Source organism: Clytia hemisphaerica, unplaced genomic scaffold (assembly GCF_902728285.1).
Source record: "Clytia hemisphaerica strain Z4C2 unplaced genomic scaffold, Clytia hemisphaerica genome assembly, whole genome shotgun sequence".
Taxonomy (NCBI): domain Eukaryota; kingdom Metazoa; phylum Cnidaria; class Hydrozoa; order Leptothecata; family Clytiidae; genus Clytia; species Clytia hemisphaerica.
Window position 1 is genome coordinate 2221234 of NW_027103528.1, and position 25794 is coordinate 2247027.

The 25794-nt window shown below is 34.8% G+C and overlaps 2 protein-coding genes across 7 annotated transcripts; one reads left to right on the forward strand and one right to left on the reverse strand.

The window, feature by feature from the left end:
• The first annotated feature begins 382 nt into the window (after positions 1 to 382).
• LOC136799526 (charged multivesicular body protein 5-like) lies at positions 383 to 3113 on the forward strand. Its single transcript, XM_067056245.1, has 8 exons — positions 383 to 497; positions 798 to 902; positions 1025 to 1071; positions 1267 to 1360; positions 1603 to 1674; positions 1841 to 1949; positions 2463 to 2590; positions 2757 to 3113. The coding sequence occupies exons 1-8, from the start codon at positions 429 to 431 to the stop codon at positions 2802 to 2804; spliced, it is 672 nt and encodes a 223-aa protein (XP_066912346.1). The 5' UTR covers positions 383 to 428; the 3' UTR covers positions 2805 to 3113.
• Positions 3114 to 3879: 766 nt separating this feature from the next.
• Positions 3880 to 23495, reverse strand: LOC136799525 (voltage-dependent calcium channel subunit alpha-2/delta-3-like). 6 transcript variants are annotated; one of them, XM_067056243.1, is made up of 5 exons: positions 22835 to 23495; positions 22570 to 22593; positions 7201 to 7564; positions 6513 to 6744; positions 3880 to 6145 (listed from the first exon to the last, which is right to left on the reverse strand). In XM_067056243.1, the coding sequence occupies exons 1-5, from the start codon at positions 23383 to 23385 to the stop codon at positions 4095 to 4097; spliced, it is 3222 nt and encodes a 1073-aa protein (XP_066912344.1). In that variant the 5' UTR covers positions 23386 to 23495; the 3' UTR covers positions 3880 to 4094. The 6 variants fall into 6 exon arrangements, with proteins under 6 accessions (XP_066912344.1, XP_066912341.1, XP_066912340.1 ...); XM_067056244.1 differs by having other exon boundaries at positions 3881 to 6145; positions 22821 to 22946; XM_067056240.1 differs by lacking the exons at positions 22570 to 22593; positions 22835 to 23495 and adding an exon at positions 18675 to 19884.
• Positions 23496 to 25794: the final 2299 nt, after the last annotated feature.

The following is a 25794-nucleotide window of genomic DNA, read 5'->3' on the forward strand; positions in this document are numbered from 1 at the left end:
TCTTCTATTTCTTCATGCTCGCCAATCAGGGTATTCATATACAATAGGAAGGCTCATGAAAAAAATAAAAGAAAGTTTAATTTTTTCTTCTTAAAATTTTCATTGTTATTTTTTAAACTTTTTAAAATAATTGTATACAAAGGTTAAAGTGCTCTGAGTTTTTTTTAGTATAGTAGAGTTAGGTTGATACATTTGTTGAAAATTGGCAAGCAAAAAAAAAGATTAGTTCACACTTACAGCAAATGGACTTTAGAGATTTATATTACAAATTAAGCGTAATCTCCCTATTTCTTCAAGGTGTATGTCATAAAATTGGTAATCGTAAACTATAAATGTGCTCAAAGTTATAAGGCCGAAATGTATATATTGTAAAACCATCTGAAAGTTTAATGAAAAAATTTCATTCTTACTTTTAGATAGAAATTAAAATGAATAGAATTTTTGGAACAGGAAAACCCAAAGCTCCACCTCCTAATCTTACGGATTGTATCAATACTGTAAGTTTATTAATTAATTTAATATTGTCTACAAGATTTGTTAGATCTGGTTAGATTAGGGTTAACATTTTGTTTCAAGAATTTATAAAGAGTGAAAGCATGGTATTGAAAAAACTACACAAATTTCAAAAGAGTCTACTTTTTGAGATTGTCCCCTGTAAATGAATTTTTAAAAATCAAAAAGAATGTTTAAATCTTGCTAATTTTTTGATAAAACCTAATTAGTGATTGTAATTCCTGTCACGCTGAGTAAAATTTGTGACCTCAACTAATTTTTGGTTACATAAAAATTATCTTTAGGTTGATAGCCGAGGAGAATCAATTCAGAAGAAAATTAGCATGCTGGACAAAGAATTGATGAAATACAAAGAGCAGATGAAAAAAATGAGAGAAGGCCCATCAAAGGTATTTTTCATGATTTCATTTCCCATAATCCTTTTTATCATATTTATAGTCTTGCTTTATGATATTTGTTTCTAAAAGGTTTGAAAGTTTTTATTCTCCTAATAATTAGTTTTCTCTTTCAGAATATGGTAAAGCAGAAAGCTATGAGAGTCCTGAAGCAGAAAAAGATGTAAGATAGAAAATTTGACTTTTGACTTTTTTAAAGGGGATAACTTGATAACGAGGAACTGGTTAGCTTAGCTTCACTGTAGGTGGAAGCAATATACAAAGAATAATTTTTCCTCAGAAAAATATCAAATAAATTCCATTCTATCAATCATGGTTCATGTCAGATGTTCAAATATTAAGTACTAATTTTTTCTAGGTATGAAAGTCAACTGGAAAATCTTAGAAACCAATCCTTCAATATGGAGCAAGCCAATTTCGCTACTCAGACACTCAAAGATACAAAAACTACTGTAAGTTTCATACTATTTTTTTAAATGTTGAGCATAAATAGAGCGAATCTTCTTTAATTAGTAGAATTATTAATTATTTATTGTGATTCCAATATTGACTAATATATTATTTGACTTGATTTTATACTAAATAGGTTTTATCACAAAACTGATAATCATCACAAAAATGTGGTTTCAAAAAGGAAAGTATTAGAAGCATAAATTGTATTTTGTCTAATAGATGTGTTTTTTCTTCATTTCAGGTGGATGCAATGAAATTAGGTGTCAAACAAATGAAAAAAGAATACAAAAAAGTTGACATTGATCAAATTGAGGTGAAATCCTTTTTACTTATTCTTCGTGTTATTCTGTTGAACTGTAAAAATTGCTAAAAGTTTATTCAGTATTTACTACCTTGTTAGTTAAAAAATAAAGTGACCACTAGAAAATGTAATTTCATCAAAAAAAAGTGTGTACATTAGCACGTTTTTGTGTCTTTAGGACTTACAAGACGACATGGAAGATATGTTAGACCAAGCCAATGAAGTACAAGATGCATTAGGAAGAACTTATGGAATGCCTGAAATGGACGATGCTGACCTTGATGCTGGTATGCCAAAAGATCTGCTTGATTGTTTATAGATTCTTAGACTCTACTTTAAAAAGAAAACGTTATGTTTGTTTGTGGAAAAACCTTCGCCATGTGTGGATGGTAACAGCCAGTTTTATTCACATTCTCCAAAAGTCTTTCTTAGAGCTACAAAATCAATAAAATAACAAATTACTTAATCTACGTTTTTGGGCTCCTAATCTCTTTAACAAGTATTTCAAAAATATACAAGGTCTGTGAATATATAGCAAGTTATTCGTTCTACATTTGAGATTTGAAATTTTGCGAATGGTGAAAATAATGTGTTTGAATCCCAAATACTTCCAGGCAGAGTGTTATAGAAGCATGATGATTGACTCTCTACCTTCATTGATACACATGGCCTGTTTCTGACAAGAGAATCTCTTAAGAAAGTAGCGATGTCAACATTTCTCATCTCCTCTTGTGATCAGCTTCAGGACAAATGGCTCTTTGTAACATTTCCAAATTATTTCATTTTTCCATAATGTTTAGAATTGGATGCTTTGGGTGATGATATGTTTTTGGAAGATGATGCAGCATATTTAGATGAAGCTTCCAGTGCACCTTCTGTTCCAGGAACACTTCCTGGTGAAACTGACACTTCTGGTTCCAAAACTAAGGTAAAAGCTGGTCATGAAAAATGAGACAAAGTTTTGTTCCCCTTCATTTCATTCATTTTGTTAAATTTTTAGAGAGAGATCATATTGATGATACCTTTTTGGTTGGTTTATTTCACTTTAGTTTCATTTTAGTTTTAAATACAATATTTGCAATTTTTTTACACAGGATGGTGTCAAAGTCGATGAATTCGGATTACCTGAACTACCATCATAAAACGAAAAAATCACACATGAATATTATATTGATTGTTATTTTTCATCTTTTTTATATAAAGTGTCATTTATGTTTTCTTGTACATTGTTCTTGGGAATCACTGCTAACAATTTTATTTAATTCACTATAGTCAATGTCATCGGCAAATCCAAGCGCCAGTGTAAAGGAACGCTGAAGGAAGCTTTCCTTTTTTCGACACAAGGATTTCAACCAAAATTGTCTTGTAAATCTGTACTTAGATATAATTTTTAGTTAATTGTTTTGATTAGAATTATTTGAATCAACTCAACAATCAACAATCAAAATTTATCCTGTCCCAAGGTTTTCTTTTTTCTATGGCTCGTAATTTTATGACTGTAGTGATATTATATTTGACTCTAACTAATCGGCGAATTTCTTCAAAATTGCCTAATTCTCACCAAAATTAAAAATAATTACTGGATCGCAAAAATTAACCTTTTTTGTAACTTTAGAAATTAACCCAAATTTTTGTCAAAACACTCTATTTTTAGTCAATAAGAAACGTGTAGGACAGTACAGGTTTTGAAAGATCGTTTTCTGAATGTTTGTTTTTGGGGTTCTTCTAGATCTTCTTCCTGAACATTTTTTTACTGGATCTTTTGCTTACTTTTATATCATTACTTGTCCATCTTGTTTCCAGTGTATATAAAAGATAAAGTGAAATTAGAAAAGAGATTGTCTAAATTCAACAACTGGTGTATCACAATTATGGAACGTCATTATTGGCTTATGAGCATAACAGGTATGAACGGTCAGTTAATTATTAGTTTCACTCTTTTCAAAATACAGTATAATATATTGTTATTAAACAAACTTCATGAAAATATTTTTTTCTAAATGCAACGATGCAACAGTGGTGCTTTATATAAATAAAATTTACAGTATCTACATAATGGAAAATATACTTTAAAATAAATTAACTATAAGAAATTTCTTTACTTTTAGGGAACCTGCTTTTGAGTTGGAGCACTGGTAATTGATGTCGAAACAGAATATTAATAGAATGTCTTATCAGAATCGCATAAGATTAAACTTGTAAAGGTATTGCTAATACATTCTTTTGCACTAAAATAGCTGCCGGTGTGTCCAGACCCCTCCAAATATTTATCGCTTTCCTTCACTCTCACATGCCATATCTGTGCGCCGAGTATTTTTCCTTTAATGTATGAAATCTCAATCAAACATTGGTCCAATGCTTAAGGAAAGCAGCATTCCCTTTCCATTTTTTTAAGAATTGGCACAAGAATTAAGAATTATCCTTTAGATATCTTACATACACCTGCCATGAAAATATTTACGAAAATACATATTAAAACTAATCGCTATAATGATTGCAAAACAGATGGAAATGAATACGATAAGATAAATGATAATGTTCGATTCTTTGTTCTCATTAACATCAAAACACGCTCGTTTGTCTTCTCCAGTCAATTTATAACAAACTGACAAAGCCCTTCGATAGCGAAGAGGCTGCTCACATACAGTGAGATCCCTTGTCCGTTTCGGCTCATTGTTTTTTGAAAATAATGGACATTCGTCAGCCCCACGGCAATTGTTATTTATTATGACCTGAGCTAAGTTAGTATCTGGAATACTTTGGATGATATATTTTTGACTGCAATTAGAGGAGCAATTAAAAGCTCCCTCTGTATCAATACTTCTGTTTTTAAGTAAATAGATTTCGATAGTTTTGGTACAACTGACATTTCTACTAGCCGCTGAAACCCCAATAGCGTTCATACTGACGGTCAGTAGGCTAGTCAACATCCACCACGTGATTGCTAATGTATGTGCCAACACGTTGTATACTAACTGAAAGACAGTGTAGTAAAATGTTTTCAAGATATTAGCTGGAGAGGAGGATGAAGTATCCGATTGTTGTGGACATTCTGCTTGTGTATCGTTGTATTCTCGCACTTCCAAAATTTCTCTTTTTTCCATGTCCTCGATGAGTTGGCCTTCATACCAACCAAGAAAATAACCGACCCGATTAACTGGTCTATTTGTAGCAACAATATACCCATTTTCATCAATTAAGTAACATTTTTGTGACGAATTTTTACTGCAATCAGAATCAGTGATATTTTGTGCAGCCTCGTGCATGATTCGATTCATAAAATCCACTCGGACTGACATTCCGACGACTCCAAGCATCGTATTTTCATCTCCCGTGTAAACTGATTTACCAATCGCTATATTCCCAATCTCCTCGTCATTGAAAACCTCTTTATCATGGAGATTCTGTGGTTTTCCTGATTTGATGTCGACGCTGAAAGTCAGCTGATTATGAAATTCTTTTTGGTAGAATGATGCGGGATGTGTGAATCGAATCTCTTCAAAGATGTCTCGATCCAATCGTTTAGTATTGTTGACATCTGTCGATAAGATGTAGGTGAAACCGGAGGAGGTGATAATATAAGCGTCAGTGATGTTGTTATGAGTGAGCTCTTCAACAGACCAGTGATCTCTGGTGAAGTTTGCGACCACTGATGCTGATAGAAGTAAAGTTAACAACATCTCCTCGTCACATTTTTCGTCTAGATCTTCATCATTGTTTTTCAAGTACTGATACAAGTCTTCAGCTGTTGGATAATACTTGATGGAAGCGGGTTGTTTCTTTTCACCTTCCGTTCGAATGTCACAAAAAGACCATTCAGCAACTTCAATGATGACATTCGGATCATCAGAATGTAACGCATTGATACCTGATCGACGGAATAAATGAGCTTTCGTTTTATCAGCCACCATCTGTATAGCGTTTTGTTGTGGCATAGAAACACCTGCGAAGAAAGGAGTCTTTTCCATTGGTCGATAACAATAGGTATTGTTTAAACGGACCACCCGTTGACTGGAATGCTTGGGAAACAGCCAATCAGCTTCGGCACTCATACATCCCGTCTCGTTGTTGATCATAGCTCGTTTTAACTCGATCCCTTTTGATGGATTGGTAGTAAATTCAACTTCGTCCAAATAAACGGTGGCTGGGTCAGGCAAATAACCTGACTGGTCTTTAAACTTGGGGTGCATTAAAAACAAACCATTATTGTTGATCGCAAAAGCATGTCCGAAAACGCCCATCTTTTGGACAGGGTATTGTTGTTGTAGCAACGAGACAACAATATCCATTCCAGCTACACCAATCAGCTCTCGGGTATCGCTACCATTTTTGTTGCTGAATACAGCTGTGGATATAGTGGTCATCATCCCTAACCCCGATCCATCGAGATATAAAGGTGTGAAAATCACGTGATCATCCAAACTCTGGCCCAGCGGTTGACTTAAACGTTTTTGGTACTTTAGCACTCCGTCTAAGACATTGCCTGTTAAAAAAGAGATGCGTAGTGAGTAACTTGATCATAATCATAATCATTTTCTTTTACTAAATTAACGAGATATTTTTAGTTAAAAACAAACCCAGGAAGCAACATATATTGTGTGAAGTTAGCAAACTGTACTCCTGTATATAAGGCAAAAATCTGTACTAAAATCGGACTACGTAATGCAAAATAAGAAACTTTTGGTTTTGTAACTTTATTTTTGATAAATTTATAAACGGTTTGAGGCCTTTATTGGGCATTTGAGATTCAAAATTATCAAAAGGGCCACGTTTGCAAAGGAATCAAGCTCAATTCTGGTACGATAGTATATACTCCTTGCAATACGCAAGATGAAAGGAAACGAGCTTACCGACGGTTGGGAAATCATAATGTTCACCGCCACTCTGACATGCAATATCTTTCATCTCCGCCCGTCCTTCATCGGTAGACTGACCAACGATGTAAGAGAAGATAACGACTTCTTTCTCTGCATTCTCATCGTCCAATATTTCATGTGTGTGTTCATCAAAATCAATACCGTCTGAGATGAGCATGATGACTTTGTTGCAGCTCGATGAAGACGTGGCTCGGTGTGTCGAAACCTGCGGTAAAAAATAGAGGCAAAATATATCTATTAAAATTAGGCATTAGAATTACACTAAAACAAGATGAGGAGTGGCGGACAGAGAATTTCACTTGCTGGATTACAGAATACTTGAAATCTTTCTGTTTTAAATATTTTGGCATCTCTGATTTTTATTTCGTTTTATGTTTTCCACGGCAAACACCACTATTTTTGTCAGTAGTGGCAAATTTCTCTCTAGCTTAAATTTGCCATTACTGGCAAAACGTGATGTTTCTATAAAAAACTTTACGACTTGAATATCGTGAATTATCTGGAATTATAGCAAAAGTAATAGCAATCTTATGGCATGCTGTGGTTTTCATCGTTTCATCATTGTTAAAGTCATTTGGATACCTTGATTGCTTTCTTTTAAAAATTTGTTCAATTACATTCAGGTTTCAAAACATATTCGTTTGTTTGTTTCATTATCTACCTTGTTAATCAAGCGAAAAGCTTTCTTCAGTGCTGTAGGGAAATTGGCAACTGATTTCGGTGATTGTAGCCTGGTTACTGCTTGTTTGAATTGATTCTTATTGTAAGAGGTCGCTTGGGCTAGTGTGTCATTTAAACAATCGATAAGAAAGCCTGTTGCTTGGTTGAAGTAGAGAACGTTGAAAAAGTCATCTTGTTGTAAAGTATCGAGCAGTGATTGGACGATTAGTTTTGAGATTTTGAAATGAGCACCAGTCATTGATCCGGACATGTCCATTAGAATGACCACATCTTTGGGAGAATTGATGGCTTGGTTGTACCATAATCGACGTCTGCAGTCGTATAAATCGATCTTCCGGTTCGAGCTATCAATAAAGAAAATACGATACGGTTCATTTGTGTATTAGTGAACAGACTTTCTTTAGATTATTCTCTCTAAATGTGCTTCGTAACATAACATTCATTTGATCCTTACTCATGGTATTTCGCCTTATGTTTAGAAATGAAAATGTTGTTTTGTTTTCAGACCTCAAGATCCAATGCAACAAATCCCAATTTATCTGTTTAATTAATAGATGATTGTTTTCAAACTCTTTGGTTTCTTTCTTTACACGTTTTCACTTTATTGTTGTTTCGATCGATATTATTGGATAAAATTGGCACTAATGTGTATATTAGATTAACATGACAATGAAAAGATGAGTGCAGTACTCTGAAAACTTGTGGATGTAAATTTTGATGAATTTATCCCCGATATTGGCAATAATTCCCTCTTCAAATAATTAGACCTAATCCCCTGGATGATATGAAGAAGAAATGTCATTGCTTTAATTTCCACAGTGAAGCTTAATGGATCGATTTATTCGTGCCATTAAAAATAGAAACATGTTGGACAAAGAGTAAGGAAGCAGATACAAAAAAAAACAGAGAGACTCGTTTGCAAATATCCATTCCTAATAAAGATCATTTCCATACACCGGCAAAACTACATACTTTTTACCAGGAAAAGCCCGATGTGTGCCTATTGTGCTACAAAAGAACTGCCACAAAAGAGTTGGCTCTTGAGCGTAATTTGTGCGGTAAACTTCATCTAGCATTTCGGTCGCTTTGGCGATGTTCAAAACAACTTTGGACCCTTGAAAGATCTCAGTCGAACATTGAACATGACTGCGATTGATGGCAACAGGAACTTCTTCTGAAAATTGTGGATGGATTTGTACAGGGTTCGGAGGTAGATATCTTCGGTTGAAGTAGTTGAAATTTTCTATATCCGGGTCACATTTGTAATTGTCTATCAGCTCTCTAGCTTTATATTTGATGTTGTTTAGTAGATTGGTTCGTGGCATCAGTAATGCGCGTAAATCACTTTCAAATGATACACTGATATTTTCCAAATCAATGGACTGTTCTATCACCAACCCTTTCGTTAATGTATTTTGTATAGTATTTTGGTATGCGTGGTGTTTTACGATTTGAAAGGTGTTCTTTACAAGGTCTTCAGTACTGCATTCCATATTCACTGTAAATCTTGTCAAAATCCAATACAGAAAGATTATCAAACGTTTTTCCATGATGGTGGATTCGATCTTTTCCAAACGTTCACCACCAACTAAATCAAAGTTGTTTTGTTGGCAATCTAGACTTTTCCATTTTCATTTTCCTCTTTTCATACAAATCTTTCTGTTTTATTTTAATAAATATTTTTTGTTATCTTAGCCCTAATAACCTGTACCATTCATCACAAACGTTTTCCTCGGGCTTTCATGCTAAACAAATATCGCCTCATATTTTATAAAGAATTTTGAAAATTATATACTTCATTGCAAAAACTAAGTCTTAAAAAGGAATGTTCTCATCCTTACAAAAATGTAAGAAACAACATTCTTCAACCAAGTAAACCTTTCTCGCAAAAAAAACAAATCTAATTTATGGGAAAAAGAAAAAGACCATTGCAATTTCAAAATGTATTTTAGGTCTCAAACCTCAATGGAACATCTATCTTCTTTAAGAACATGGAGGAAAATTTTGAAGGGGAAAATAAAATATTTCATTTGTACTGAACAGGAACACAATCTACTTTCATCAATCAAGATTGAAATCGCAGCCATGATTTTATGTCGTTCTAATATTTTCAAATAAATAGATAAATAAACTGATTGTGATAAACGATTTTTATAACAGAAAACCCTGACTCCTAAACATCGTTCTGTAATAAAAAATCAAATTTCTCTTTATATACTGTGCCTTTGTTCTTTAACCGTGGAAAAAGACAAGTGCTAAAACATAGGACAGTGGTAGAATTGTTGCAATGAAAGTTTCGCGAAGTTTCGACATACAGTAGAATCTTCGTAGCTCGGATGTTTCCATTACATGAACAAATATTACTGCCTCTTCTGCTAACAACCTCGAATATTGTATAACGGTATAACTCGAACAAGTTTTAGTTCTCCGAACGTGTTCGAGTTATTGAGACTCCACTGTAACATGTATTTAAAGTGTCTAATTATTTCAAATCTTTCGAACTTTTCTTATTTCTTATACGATTCCTACCATATGTTAAGGGTGTCCTATCTTAAAAATCAATATTCCTTTTCTACCTTCTTCGATCTTTTTCAACGAATAAAATCTGTGTAGTTTGTATATAATTCATGAGAAAGACCTTCTAGAATATTTTGTCTATTATGTCACAATATGTGCTGAAACAGTCTAAATAGAAAATTTTAGGTCTTAAATTTTTTATAAAAGAAATAAGGTGTAAAAATGACGAGTTCGCAGAATATAAATTCACACTAACTGTCTTTAAGTTTATAAATTTGAAAGCAGCGTTATCACTCTCACAAATTCACTATAAATTTTCTGTTTGGTATATCATCATTGCCAGCAGTCATATCTTGGTTATTGACTTTGCAGTCAATGTGCGACTCTCACTGTAGAACTTAGTAAGAAGGAAATGAATTGCGCAAAGGACAAAAGAAATTTGTGTTCCATGTTGATATGGAATCCACCTTCCCCAATAAATTCCTTCTATAAGCGTCAAAGATCAAATAAAGGTTACTACAGGAAAGAAAAAATTGTAAATGCTCAACCATTTGAAATATAATTTCTGGATTGAAGGACTTAGCAATGACTCGATCAACCCAAAATCTTACTTACTTTACACCTGGATATGTTCGCATCACCCCTGTCTCTTTACCGATATATTGCCATTGTAACGTTGGATTACGTTCGTAATTTCTTCTGAATACTTCATCTAAACCTTTGGACCAATTTATCTCATTCAAAATGGTAGTATGGTTACGAAAGATTTCAGTTGGTACTTGCACAAAACTGTTATTGATGTTAACGTTGAATTCTGTTGAATAACTGATCTCCAAGCGGTCAGGATTCGGGTCTTTATCGTTAAACTGATAAAAAGGTTTCAAAAGGGGATCATAAGTGTACTTCTGTTCAAGAAATTGTGAAGTTCTCTTGATTTCCATGAGTTCATTAATGTGGGACAGTAAAAACGCGCGTAAGTCTGACCCATATTTTTGCGATAATTCACCAACTTTGACTTCCTTCATTTGGAAAACTTCTTTGCGGTTATTTGTGTAAATTTGTTCGAATTTCTCCACCTTAAACATTTGATCCAAACTTCCGATCATACTGCTATTCACGCTTTGACAATAATGAATTAGGATTGTTAATTTGACATACCAAATGCACATCATGTGAAGATGTCGAATGAACATTTGAATATGCTTCTTGCCCATAATGACAAATAAGTTTTTGACTGATCAACAAATTCCAAAATTTCGTAAGGTCAATTCCAACAGAATTCTCTCTTTCAACTTCAACAATGTCATTCCAAAGCAATCAATATATAGAAAATGAAGTGAGTTTTTCTAAACTTATAAACTGATTGATTCTTTTTCCTTCAACTTCTTCATTAAAAAAGATTGAAAAGCAATAACCACCCGTGGCGTTTCTTCTTTCAAAAAGGACGCCCTTCTCACTGTTTGTTCAATGTTGTTGGACCATTGCATCCCTTCTCTTTTTCATTCCCACGAAACTTCATTAAAAAAAGAGAAAGCTTTTGACTTCTTTTTCACAACTTCGCGAGTTTGATATGATCTGTATGTATCTGTTGAATTTTCTCAAACATCAACGACGGTCTTTTTCCTTTGGTCTTGGCTGAAAAAAAAGTTATCTTTAGTGCCTCCAATAACGACTGCTTGACTTGCTCTCAAAAACTTATCGTCGAGAACATTTTTTTTCCAATGTTAATCTTCTGTTTTCTCTTCTTCCTTCTTCTTCTTCTTCTTCTTCTTCAAAAAAAAAGCGAATGGTTGTTGAATAATTATCAAAATGTTTCAATACTGTGATAGTTAACCAAGCATATTTTTTTAATGTATCATTATATAATGTTTTGTCCTAGCAACTACCAAATAATTCATTATTTATGTGTTCTCATATTTTCCTCGTACATTTATTTACAGTAACGAAGACACTAACTTCAATTTCAAACAGTTTCTACTAAAAAGTAGAAAGCTTTTTACCGGTGAAACAATAATCCAGCTCCTATTTCCCTTCTAATCTTCTTAATTAGTCTAATTTATGTCTTTATTTAATCAGTTTTTCATTTCAATTTCGGATTAGAGGAGGGTCTACAAAAGAGACTTGTTTCAAATTACCAGAAATCTTTAGTTTTCTATTCCGTAAGCATAAACATATGCGTTTAGGGCGAGCCTGATCGAATCGCAATGAGAAATATGTTATCTTCTTCTGGCTTCTCACTCGTTCACGTTTTCTTCTTAATTTCTTTCTTTGTCGATGAAGAACGACATTTTTGGTTTTTTTCTCTTTTTCTATTTTGTAAAATGATCTTCATCTTAAAATACTTCGTATATTTATTGAATCGTTGGTATTAGCCTTCCAAATGACTGTCACAGACTAATTAGACTCCTTAATATTCATCGATGACCCTGTGGAATTGAACGCCTGACATATCAGTACATATACAGGTACGAGCCGGGAAGTATCTTATCCATTTGGTGGACTAACTTTCTTGGGGTTTTTCTTGTTCCTTATGGTAATAAGAATATTTTAAGCTTCTGGGCCACCTGGATTTCTCACCTGGGTATCCATAATGGCGGATTTTTGGTCATGTGACCCCTGTAGGCAAAACTGAAATTTTTTCCAAACCAAATATAGGCTTATCATATATCAATCGATCGGAAATTTGATACTGATTAATTTTGAGATAAAAAGTTAGGTCCGAAAATTTTCCTATCTCGGGATATAAATCACTTTCGTTTTCTCAGGTTTGGCTGCAGTTGTAGGCGGGCTTTCATGGAGTGAGGCAATTCTTTTAGTAATATCTCAAGAAATATGCTTTTAAACATATCAAAACTTTATGTGCTCCTAGAAAAGGCATTAAAAATTGTTTTTGCAAATTTTCAATAAGTTTTCAGTAAAAACCTGTATTTTACAGACCTGAGTACAATTTCCTTACCGTAGAAAAAAGATCTTTTTCTCTCAAAATTGGCCTTTTTCTCTGAAATGAATGAGTGAAATGTTTCCCAACAGGGTTTAGGGCCAATTACTTCTTCGTAATCTCACTCAGAGGGGTACTTTGCAACAAAAGGGGTACTTAGCAACAAAAGGGCTAAATGTGTCTGGTCAGCACTTTATAAGTATGATTTACGGTAAGACATGATCCCGAAAACGGTGAAATTTCCAAACAATTAATCGAAAATTCTCTCATTGCATCTTAACATTAAATGAGAACCTTCTGTTCGTTAGATTGACTAATGCAAAGAATTATGAATAATGTAAATCGTTACAGTGTGTATTTTACAGACCAGATTTAAGTGCTTCTAGGAGCTTGTCTTGTCCTAAAGCGCTTAGGATTACTACAGAAATACCCGAAAACTTACTGAGTTTAATCCGTCAAATTGCACCAATTCCTTTATCTTTAATATTCATGCATGTAACGAGATTTAGAGGGCTTAGAATCTGTTTTGTCTGTAGGGCCACAAAATTCGGCATAATATGGCTTCTAGAGACGATAAGCCTAGGCCATTGTAATGGAAGCCTAGTGATAGAGCTATATTTGTGAACCTGCTCGGGGCTATGCTGGCTACTGTTACAATTATAAGAGGCGTATAATGGTCCAATGCATCATTGTATATCCGCTTTAACTACATGAATGCAACACCTTCAGCTGGTTGAAGAAGCCAGACTCTAGAAATTTTAACTAAAAGCGCTTTCAAGAAGTTATTATTGCCACATAAAATAATGCTTCCCTTTTCCTCTTAAGCTACATGTCAAAATTATCCTCGTTTTCTTACAAAAATCTAAGTATAATATTAAGAAATCTTGATTTTAAAATTCTTATTTGTTTTGGACATGGCTTGCTGACGGTGATTACATTTTCCTTTCCCCTCATGAGGTTTTAAGGTTTTATTTATAATCATCTGGTTTCTGTGGCTTCCTCAGAACATAAACATATAAACGACTGGACATCATCCTTCTCCTTCGTATTTTCGTAGAAAGCACTGCTACCTTCGTAGCCGCCTCGTTAAAACATAGAATGAAACAATAAATTTTGATGATCTACCTTGGGAATACCTTGCTAACAACGTCAAAACTTCGACAAAAGTCTCTGCTGTTCTACTCTTCTCAAGTCTTTTATCTATATCATAACAAAGATAACAGATGCGAAATCATCGTCATTTGTCAAAACTCCGACTAATATTTCTAAATTCAAATTATGATATTCTTATGACACAGGCTCTCAACTTTGGCATACTTTTTTTTCAAATCAATAAGAAAACTAATTGGAATGACAAAAGTGATTCAAAAGTATACACGCAGTTGAAATTCTCTATTTCAGCGTATGAAAAATTTGAAAATGATCATTTTGTGACTTAAGAGTAACTAGCCGTATGCGCAGCGTCGCACGCTCCGTGTCCCAATCCATAAAATCGCTATACATCTAAAAAACCCTAATGGAAGAAAGATAGCTGCCGATTGATGAGAAGCTTTTGATTTTATAAAAGAAAGGAGAAAAAAGTTCAACGTCATGAAGGAGGCTTTGCAGAGCTTTGTTAGATTTTTGAAAACTTTTTACAAAACGTTGTAAACACACACGTTTTAGCGTATTAATATACTTTAATCGTAGAAATTTTAGTGAGACTAATTTTAGCGTTTTAGCAAGTTTTCCCTATTTTCGCTAAAATAAATCTCGCTAAAACACGCCGAATCGACAGATCGCTAAAATTTTTCCGCGCGAAATTTTTCGAAAAGCTGATACGCTATATAAATTCAGTATGTTTTTCTTTCATTTTTTATCATTTTCATTATTTTTCAAAAACTAGTAACCGGGGATGGGCGCGTAAATTTCCGAGTTTATCCGTTCTCAGTCAAGAAATGTGTTACAAAGACATGTGAATGCATTGAAAAGGATGAAACTTTTTTCAGGGAAACATTTCGTACATTGATTTTTTCTCCAAAATCATTGCCCTCGCCAAAATTAATCCACGCTAAGTATTCGATAAAATTTATCTACGCGAAATTTTTCGAAATCGTGATTCGCTAAAATAAATCCAAAAAAATCAAGATTTTTCTGACTCGCTAATATACACGCAAAAATTAGTTTCGCTAAAATTTCTACGATTAAAGTATAGAATTTTCAAGCTATCAAGCTATCTATCAATCATTTTACCTGTAATTCAAAGAAATAGCATTGGAATATTATCGGATTTTTTATACCAATTTTAAAATGCAGGCGGCAACGAAGCTCACTTCAAAAACACAATGGAAGACAGACGTCCAGTTATGATTTATCCCATGTGAAGGCACAGTAGTGTACCAAGTATTGACCGTCGTCTAGGAGATCAGGACTAGCTCCAACTCGGTGCTGTGTTTCACTTAATGAAAAGTAAATGCTACTTTTCTAGGACTAACCCATACCACGTGAGGGTCGTTGGGTGGACAGAAACTCTACAGGCCATTCAACGACTGTGTGACAAATCTGTGCTAGTGTCTAGCAAGCATGCAAGAAATAAAAACTTTCAGGCTTTGTTCTTTTTTTGGAAAATAATACATACATAATAAGCGTCTGACGTCTCCCGTATACAAGGTTATCCAGGCTTAGTGAGCTCAAAGCCAGACTAATTTCATCAAAATTTTATGCTTTGATAGCTACGTAGTTCTGGAATTTTTAAGCACTTCTCGAAGTCTCAAAGCCAGGCTACACAGATGTCTCGTTACATGCATGAATAATAAAGATATAAGAATTAGAGGATTTTGACGGATTATTCTCAGTAAAATTCTCCAGCTCGGGTTTTCCCGTGGTAAGTCTAAACATTTTAGAGCAATATAACCACTTAGAAGCACTTAATTCTGGTCTGTAAAATACACACAACGATTTACATGTATTCTTAATTCTTTGCATGTGTCAAACTAAGGAATAAGGTTCAACTTTGTTTAATGTCGAGATACAATGAGAGACTTTGTCAAATCTTTGAGTGACAACTTGGAAATTTCACCGTTTTTGGGATCAAATCTTACCAAAAAAACATGCTTATAAAGTGCTGACCAGACACATTTAGCCCTTATATATTCCCCAAATACCTCTCTGAGTATAATATAAAGAATCGAGTGGCTCTAAACCTTATTAAGAATCATTTCACTCATTCATTTCAGACAAAAAGGCCAATTTTGAGAGAAAAGGGTAAGGTAAGGAAATTGTACTCTGGTCTGCAAAATACACATTTTTACTGCAAACTTATTGAAAATTTGCAAAAACAATTTTTAATGCCTTTTCTAGGAGCACATAAAGTTTTGATATGTTTAAAAGCATATTTCTTGAGATATTACTAAAAGAATTGCCTCACTCCATGAAAGCCCGCCTACAACTGCAGCCAAACCTGAGAAAACGAAAGTGATTTATATCCCGAGATAGGAAAATTTTCGGACCTAACTTTTTATCTCAAAATTAATCAGTATCAAATTTCCGATCGATTGATATATGATAAGCCTATATTTGGTTTGGAAAAAATTTCAGTTTTGCCTACAGGGGTCACATGACCAAAAATCCGCCATTATGGATACCCAGGTGAGAAATCCAGGTGGCCCAGAAGCTTAAAATATTCTTATTACCATAAGGAACAAGAAAAACCCCAAGAAAGTTAGTCCACCAAATGGATAAGATACTTCCCGGCTCGTAACCCTTACATGAAGCTCCAATCAGAGAAATTGTTGAAGAAATTGGTCTCCGAGCAGATTCTTCTGAGTCGGTTAGATACGAACAGATGACCTTTTGTTTTTCTAAAAACATGAAATATCTGCGTAAGCCCTTTTCGCTGAAAATTACTACTAGTAGTCTATGTCCATGGTGTGTCTAAATCTGGATTTATAACGCCATGTCTTGATTTGTCTTGCAATTGGTTAATTTGGTTAAGCGAATCATAGAGCTCTTTTGTTAAAGCTATATTCATCCAAACCTAATATCAAGAAAAAAAATCAAGTTTTTTGCAATCCATTTCTACCCGCAGCTTGGTGCGGGTAGAAATATGACAACGCTGATAATTACATCGCCTCTACTGCGATTACACAGTACATACATACATCGAAACACTGATGTTATGTAGAGGAAAAATGAACTACTAACACTAACGTAAACATGAACAATACTTCAATTGACAGTAGCGGCTATGTGCTATAAAACTGAAGTGTAAACCTCTCACTCAATACTACGGATTTATTCAGTTATTTGTGAGAAAATTATAGCTTACTCTTTCACCAAGTGTGATCCAGGGTATTGTCTGGTAGCGCCTGTTGTGAAGCCAACATATTGCCAAGAGAATTGTGGATTTGAATCGTACTGTTCTTGGAATATTGCATCCAGACGTTTGGACCAGATGACTTGATTGACAAGTAGTTTGTTTTGATCATATACGTCGGTCGGTACTTGCATGAAACTCTCGTTTACATTGATGTTGGTATTATCAGAAAATGAGATCACCTTTCTGACTGGAAGATCGTAATTGATACGACGGTGATAATAGTATCTGTCCTTTAATTCGATGCTTTGATGTTCGGAGTAAAGTTTCTCCGCTCTTCGTTGTATGGCTTTTAAATTATCGTTAAAAGGTTTGAGTGATCTCTGTAAGCCCTCTTTGAATCTCGTGGTGAGTTTTTTAGGATCAATGGTAAGTCTTATAGAATGTCGTGTTTGCGATTCTGTTTGTAAATGGCGAGCAGTGTTTAAAACACCGATTTCTTCCAATATTTTGCTGCATTGAGTTTGATGTTTTGTGATTATTAAGGTGAACAAAAGCATAACAAATTTCATTTTTCGTAATGTTTGCATTTGTGATACCTTCAAAAGCATTTCCTTTAATTGATATCAATTCGTCAAAATATTTGCTCTACAGATCTTCATCATCAAAATGTTTTCTATCCTAAGATTCGTATCAAGTTTGACCTCAAAATCTTTTTATTTTGACTTAATTTTCTTCTTTTTTATTTTACCATTTCATTTTCTTTGCACCTTTTCAAAATAAGAAGATTTTCTGTTTAACCATGAGGGTTCACCTCCATTTCACCAAAGAAATGAGATGACACCTTTATCTTTCATTTTTGAGGTTGCTCATAAGTCAAGTTTTAGTGATAAGTGCTTTCCCCTTTCGTAGATTCTATCAAGTGAAGTAAGAGATAAAAGCACGAATTTGAAAACTTTTTAGAAGTTTCCAATCTTATCAAAATCTTAGAAAAGTTATAAATGAGATATGTCAATATTTAGTAGATCAAAACCTTTTCCCTAGTAGCCGGATACGAAAATATATTATATTAGAATGTTAGATTAAATCTATTAGAGAGAACCTTTCACAATGTACACCGAGGAGAAGCAAATAATCTGAGGCCTTACTGTATAAATAATCCAAAGATCCTAAGGCCATATTTTGGAAACTAGTTAGTAGATAAAGGACATCGCAAATATTATACCCGCTGGGACCCTAGCCCCACTTGAAAATTGGCTAAAATTTCTTCCCTGGAGGGAAATTGACTTTGATTTTATCCCAATTCAAAATTCAATGTAAAAAAATTGCACTTAAAAACAATAGAATTTCTATCCCCATTGGGATTTATCCTCGCTGTGGAAAAAAGTTCAATTGGGGCTGTGAGACATGGGTTTCTTACTCGTATGACACCGTCTGACATGCGATAATTTCAAGTAATTGCAAAGGCCTTATTTCTGATGTTTTATTTTGAATGCAAAGCAGCTTAAATTCGCACGACAGCCAATAGTATTTCCTACCTATACAGAGAGAAATGTTACTGACTTTGATTTTCAACCGGGCTTAGCTGGAATGCAATCTTGAACTAACCATGCGTGATCTTCGTGATTCATGACGTCAAAGGGTGGAATCTATCGACGCGGTCAAACGATGTTATCTTCAAGAACTAAGATTTTCAACAACTTACTTTTCTCCAGGGAAGACACGGTGAACACCAGCCTCACTACAAAAATATTGCCACAAAAGGGCCGGGTCTTTCGCATAGTTGCTCATGAATGTTTCATCCAGACCCTCACTCATCCGTGCATTGTTCAACACTTGTTTGTCGTTTTTGAAGATCTCGGTTGGAACTTGTACGTGACTCCGTGTAATGTTGACTGCTACTTGTAAGGAGAAAGGGATATGGATTCCAACAAGGTTCGGAGGGTCATTTTTGCGATGGAAGTAATTAAAAGGTTCAATTTCTTCATCAAATAAATAACTCTCTTCCAAGTCTTGCGCCCCTTGTTTAATATTATCAACCTCATCCTGTTTTTCCTTCAATAATGAATACAAATCATCAACAAATGTTCGACATATTCCTGAAGGATGTAAATATTTTTGCATTGTTTTTCCTTCTCTAATACTCCGTGAGAAACGGTTTTTGAGGTGACCAAATGAGTTTAGGAAACCTTGAATGCAATAAGGTTCACCAAGACAGTCGCCATTTGCTTGAGTTGCTATAACCACACTGGTGTAAAGAATGACCAGAAACCAAGTCTCTCCGAACATTACCACTAATTCATAAAATGCCAATAATTTTATAAAGCTCCTTACTAGTTTTCAATCGGCTAAATCATTTCTTATGGCCGAAGACCTTATATGTTTGATAAATTGGAAAAAATGGGAATTAATCTCATTTTTAGACTTCTACTTCTTTATTATTCACATCTTTTTCTTCAGTAACCTATTTTACAAATCAATCAAAAGTATTTTTTATATCTTCGTCCTTTATCCTTGACCTACTTCAAAAAAGCAAAAAAAACTCTTTTGAATTGGAAACCACTATTTTCCCTCCCCTTGATTCGCTTGTAGAAATATCCAATCTATAAATCACAATCGAAAACGATCCATTTCTATTTAAATCTACCAAAACTCATTTTTCTGTTTCGGTAAGATACTAAGCATTTGGACCGGTTGTTTACATTTCAATCACTGCTACTTCGCGCCAGTAGTCTCTTTATATGCACCGAATAAAAGTTTTCCCCTATTATATCCTTTCCCTGCATGGAACTGATAACTATTTAGGAAATAAGTGTTGCTTTTTGTTTTTGTTCCTAGTAAAAAGCATTATCGGAAATTTAATTTAACACCAATATCTAGATCTATCGTCTAACTAAAAGATAGAGTGAATCCTTAAAGATTGTTAGGTGCAAAAAAATCTTCAACGAGATTAGTAGCAAGTTTGCGAGCGCAGTCACGAAGGCGACTCGAAGGCTCCCTTTTGTCTGACTGTCTCTCTTCTTTGGGCGCCACTTCTTCCATGGATTGCCCCCACTTGTTTCGCCTATTTAGTTCCTGAGTATCAAGTACCCTTTTGGGAGTGTTTCAGAAAACCTATCAAACCTCTAGTGCCATACTCCCGATGAAAATGAGAATTTACTCTAACTTTTCAAATTGGGCTGGTTCATTAAGTGGTACTGGGAACAATTTTTTGGCCAATTTTCAAAGTGAGTGAGGTGTTTACTTACTTACTCTTACTAAATTGACCGTTTAATGCATAGGTATTTTATATCCAAATTCAACAATTATGTTATGCTTTCTAATTAAATGGACTTTTCTTACCTTGTTGACCTTGAAATTTCGAACCTACAGAAAAAGAAAGGTGCAATGCTTACAGATGAAATAGGTGAACTAGTCGTCGAGTTCAAAATATCACATATTCAAGAGCACTCTTGGGGCCATTCAAAAGGTACATACGCTCTAGGGGGAGGGGAGGGTACCACCAAAAGTGTACATGGGGAGGAGGAGTTCGGATGGAAATGTACGTACGCTGTGACAGTTTTAAATAATAGAACGAAAATTCAGCCAAGGTTTGGTTAGATGTAGTGAATATTTCATTAACAAAAACACAAAAACTACTACCTCAAATCGTTCCTGATGGGGTGATATTAAGAGCGTACGTACGCAAGGGGGGCGAGAGCGTACATGAGGGTGGTCAGTTTTCACCGATTAGCGTGTGTACTTTTTGAATGGTCCCCTTTACAGCTTCACATTCTAGGGATATTCTACAACTGAGCTTAACAACAATATTCACTTTCTTCAAACAGTTTTGTTTCATTAATCGACACTTTTTCCCCACAAAAATCACCAACTCTGGTAACTGAATTCTTACGTGTATCTGTCCCTTTCTTTACCAGGGAAATTTCTCCACAAACCAGATGAACTTCCGAAATGTTGCCAGGCGGAAACCAGTTGTTTGTCGTTGGCTCGATTCGCAATGAACACTTGATCTAATGCCTTGGTAAAAATAGATGCAGCCACTACTTCTTCACTACGATCATAAATCTCAACGGGGACATGCACAAAACTGGTGTTATAACTTATGTTAAAATGTGTTGAAAACTGTACCACTTTTTGTGTCATGTTTTTCACCTTAGTTGAATCGAGGTATTTGAAATGTGGATTGAAATGGAACGTTTTATAAGAGTGGATTGCACCTTGCTTTATTCTCTCCAATGCGTACTCCTTGGATAGTAAAGTCCTTGTTAATCGAGTTGCGAACAGTTCGAAAACGTCGACAGTGGGTACTTCTATGACCTGGTGTGTTGCTTCTGGCCCTTCCTTTTGTTGGTAGTATGTCTGACGGAACCCTTCCGCCCATTTGGATGGCGTTTTTAACATTGATGAACCTGCGTGTTCACGGTTCCATGGTTTGGATGCAAATGCAAGCTGGTGACATCCAAAGTGACAATATAACGACAGACAAACAAGGATGGGAAGCATTTCCAAAAGTCGCATTCTAGTTTTTCATGGAATATCTCAACCACACCATACAAAATCTATGTTTATTTTGAAGTATAGTGCAAACTTACAAACACTTCATTTTCAAACCAGTTTTGTTATTTAATCATCATGTTTTCCTTGGGAAAGTTTTCCCTTTCTTTAAAAGTATGCACCTTATGGTCCAGTTAACATTTATCAGCTCATAAATTTCTTTCTCTGAAGCAAACATAAGAATTGAAGACACTCAATTATTTTTCCAATGTTTATCGAAATTCGGTTCTTTCTTTATGTGTTCCCACAGTTACCGCAAGCCTTGTTAGGCGCGGTAGCTTAAGGTTATTTTTTTATTTTCCTCATACGAAGCAAGTTGTTTGAATTTTTTCCCATATAGAAAGGTTTTATTTCGATTGTATTTTTTAGAATTTAGAGAAATTTGTGACCCTTTTACATCTTGATTTCCTACTTCACGTTGGTCTATTAAACATGTATAAAAGCTATTCGAAAGCAGGTTGCCTTTATTTCAATTTATTCTCTCCATAGACTATATAAAGTCCTACAAAATCACTAATTTTACATCCTTCAAGTCCACGCCTTTGTAACACCCCTGTCTCACAGCCCCGGTGAGAATTTTTTCCACAGAGGGCTTGAAGATTTCTATCGAAGTCTCGATGGGGGATGGAAACTATATTGTTTCAAAGTCAAAATCCAGTGGAGATGGTCTTTGGGTGCAATCTTTTTCCTTGAATCTCAAGTGGGGCGCTGAAACTTTAGGGTAAATTTCTAATTAGGTGGTGACATGGCGACCTTTTGTAACATAATTCCTTATTGAGTAAACTGAAAACTATTCTACAAATCGAGTCTCAATGGACCGTTGAGCAATTTTTGGGTATTGCGTATGGAATGAAGGGACATTCGGGGGGATTTTTCGAATGGAGCGATCTATTTCGATTCTACCAGTGTCGTAAAATATAACCTGTATTTTTTGGATTAAATATCTCAGAAATTTTACATGTTTTTCAGCATTACCGAATCGGTTATCCCCGGAAAAGTCCAATTCAATAATGTTATTCATGACAGGAAACAGACAGAGGGCTTACCTTGTGGATGATGAGATTTCTTCCCTGAAAATGAAATCAAAAAAAAAGTTTTAAAAATGGACGTTTTCAGTTTTGCGTTATGAAAAGGTTTGATTCTCTTTTGATATGTCTTTCCGTTGTGTTGAGAAAGGGGTGTTTAAATCGATTATAAATAAAAGTAGATTTCAAATCGAAGGAATTGGTGTTTTAGTCTAAAGCTCCAAATAACACTCCTATTGGTGCCATTGTAAGTATCCATACCCCCTCCATACCTAAAGCAACTCACGTATATGTATCTTTCCATAATCCAGGGAAATTTCTCCATAATCCAGTCACGCTTCCAAAATGTTGCCAAGTGGTCGTTTCATCTTGATCACGATTCTCAATAAAAACTTCATCCAACTCTTTTGTGTATTTGGCTGCCGTGAGAATCTCCTCACTTCGATCGTAAATATTGTAAGGGACATAAACAAAGCTCTGATTCCAACTCACTTTTAATTCATTGGAAAAACTGTTTACTACTCTTGTCATGTTGATCTCTTTACGAGCATCCAGAAATTTGAAATCTGGGTTATATGAACGTTGATTGTAAGCTACTTGTAATCGTTGACGTACTTTCTCTAATTCCAACATTTTAGAAAACAACATCCGGACAAGATTTGATCTGAATGTCGTTGCGATGTCTCCTGTCTTCACAGGAACAACATTGAAATGTTTCGCTTTTGTAAATTCTGTTTCTAAACGAGCTTTCCATTTTGGATTAAGGTCTGTCTTGAGAGATAGGCAATTGCAGTAGGACACAAAGATGTTCATATATAAAACGATGTACCATTTCATTTTAATAAGTTGAGAAAATTCTTCTTCGTTCTTCTCTCTAATAACTGTTTGACACAATCAAGAGTCTACAGCATTTCCCGTCTCAACAAAATATCGTAGTTTGACATTTGTCTGAATGAAATATCAACATTAAAGATTTATAAACGAAATGGAATTGATTAAATAAGATTCTGCCTTCTGCGAAAATCAAACAGTTTCAGACTTCACAGCTCAAATGAATTTGCATTGATTCGATCTGCAGGAGGGGGTCGCTTTAACAATGAGTTTAATTTATTTAATTCCCAAGAAATAACATGCTAATATTTTTATCTTCACATCCAGCTCACGAAAATATCTTCTTACACCTGCTCTACATTCATCAAATTATTCTTTAGACATTGATTAACGGGGGGAAATTCACTATCAAAAAACCAATAACAGTAGTGTAGAATTTCCATGATTACCATGGTTACCTTAAGTGTACTAAATTTAGCGGATGACCGAAAGGCTTATTTTTTTGAAGGGTTATTAATTTGGCGGCTTGGTTCTGGTGGGGATTAGGTTAGATGGGTTCTGGTGGGGATTAGGTTAGATGGGTTCTGGTGGGGATTAGGTTGGATGGGTTCTGGTGGGGATTAAGTTAGATGGGTTCTGGTGGGGATTAGGTTAGATGGGTTCTGGTGGGGATTAGGTTAGATGGGTTCTGGTGGGGATTAGGTTAGATGGTTGCACAAATTTAAAACACTACCATAAGTTTCCATTTTCCACACTAAGATTCCTTTGTCACTTCCTTTGGGTAGTTAAAAAATGAGCTTCGGAAAGTTAGGCAGTTTCGTTAGTAAACACAACATTTTCCGTGCCTTTAGAAGCAAACCCTTTCCACTCACTTACCGGTTATCCCGGCAAAATAGCGAAAAGATTTCGGAAAAGTGACAAGAATCTTAATGCGGAAACGGGAAACTTATAAAAAACGATGGTACTAGTAAAGTAAAGATTACTATGATACTTGAGCTCGAAAATGCTGATTCCTCATTACTTTTGACAGGTATTAAGCTTGGCAGGCTTCCCCTAAATCGCAAAATCTGCAGAATTTAATCCCCATTGAAAATATCTGCTCGTGAAAATTAATCTACTTAAGGTAATACACATAAGGTGCCAGTTCCACCAGTGTAATTTTTTCATCATCCTTCTTATTGCAATTTTGGCGGTGGTTCAGAGCGATGGAATTTTCATTCTCAAGTGAACTTTTCAGTGCAGTGGTAACCAAACCGAATTTTCATAAAGATCGCGAGGTTTTGATAAGAACACAAAAGTTTAATTTTTCATTTAGTTCAGTTTCTCGATTTCAAGTTATCACATTATAACTAGACTAGAGTCAACTTCTGGCTGAACTTTACTTTTTGATGATTTTTGATGACGCTGGTCCAGTGAAGTAGACTAGGAGCATTTGGCGAGGTTGCCATTTTGAAAAAGAATGTTTAAAATCCAAATAACAAAAAAACTACTTGGAGTTGAAAGATATAATCAAAAATGAGAAACAAACATCAATAACAGATTTGCAATCTAGTGGGGTCGTTTAGCATAATTTACAGGAAAAAAATAATATATAGCTGAAACTTTCTCCAGACCTTCTCTATAGGATGCTTATGCCTCAGGAAAAAATCCCCTAAAACCCCACTGGTGGAACATCCCTTTTTTGGGCAATTTCTTTTTTTCCCAGGCAAAACCCTAAGGGCGAAATGTTTTGAAAATTTCAAACTCATTTTCAGACAATATCAGGTATACCATTCGAAAGCTCTCAAAAAACTATACAGAAGACTTTTAAACGGGTATGGCCGATTTCATTACCTAACTCGAGATATTTCATGCGCAAGTTCCACTTTTCGCCACATTTTGGTCTAAAATTGACCAAAAATTGCATCTTCTGCGTGAATTATCTCGAGTAAGGTAATGAAATCGGCTATACCCGTCTAAAAGTCTTCTATATAGTTTTTTGAGAGCTTTCGAATGGTATACATGATGTTGTCTCAAAAAGAGTTTGAAATTTTCAAAGATTTTTGACCTTAGGGTTTTGCCTGGGGAAAAAAGAAATTGCCCAAAAAAGGGATGTTCCACCAGTGGGATTATAGGGGATTTTTTCCTGAGGCATAAGCATCCTATAGAAAAGGTCTGGAGAAAGTTTCAGCTATATATTATTTTTTCCTACAAACAGCCTGTACTTTTGTAACACGACCACACTAATCCCTTATTCTCAAATAAAAACATTGCTTCATACTGTTTTTATCTTCCAAAAACAACTAAAATCTGGCGGACTGTTTTACAGTCCGCCTAAGCAAAAGCATATTACCATATACTACCGGGCCACTTAATCGCGCCATCCAGTCTATCAAAAAGCTTTAAGTGGACCCCGGGCTACATTATAACGAACTA

Coding starts and splice junctions, on each gene's coding strand:
- LOC136799526 (XM_067056245.1), top strand. CDS start 429: ATGAATAGAATTTTTGGAACAGGAAAACCCAAAGCTCCACCTCCTAAT. Junction 903..1,024: donor TGAGAGAAGGCCCATCAAAG/GTATTTTTCATG, acceptor TTTCTCTTTCAG/AATATGGTAAAGCAGAAAGC. Junction 1,950..2,462: donor CGATGCTGACCTTGATGCTG/GTATGCCAAAAG, acceptor CATAATGTTTAG/AATTGGATGCTTTGGGTGAT.
- LOC136799525 (XM_067056239.1), bottom strand. CDS start 17,580: ATGCTTTTGAAGGTATCACAAATGCAAACATTACGAAAAATGAAATTT. Junction 7,565..16,981: donor GGATCACACTTGGTGAAAGA/GTAAGCTATAAT, acceptor CTTTATTGATAG/CTCGAACCGGAAGATCGATT. Junction 6,146..6,512: donor TTATGATTTCCCAACCGTCG/GTAAGCTCGTTT, acceptor CTTTTTTAACAG/GCAATGTCTTAGACGGAGTG.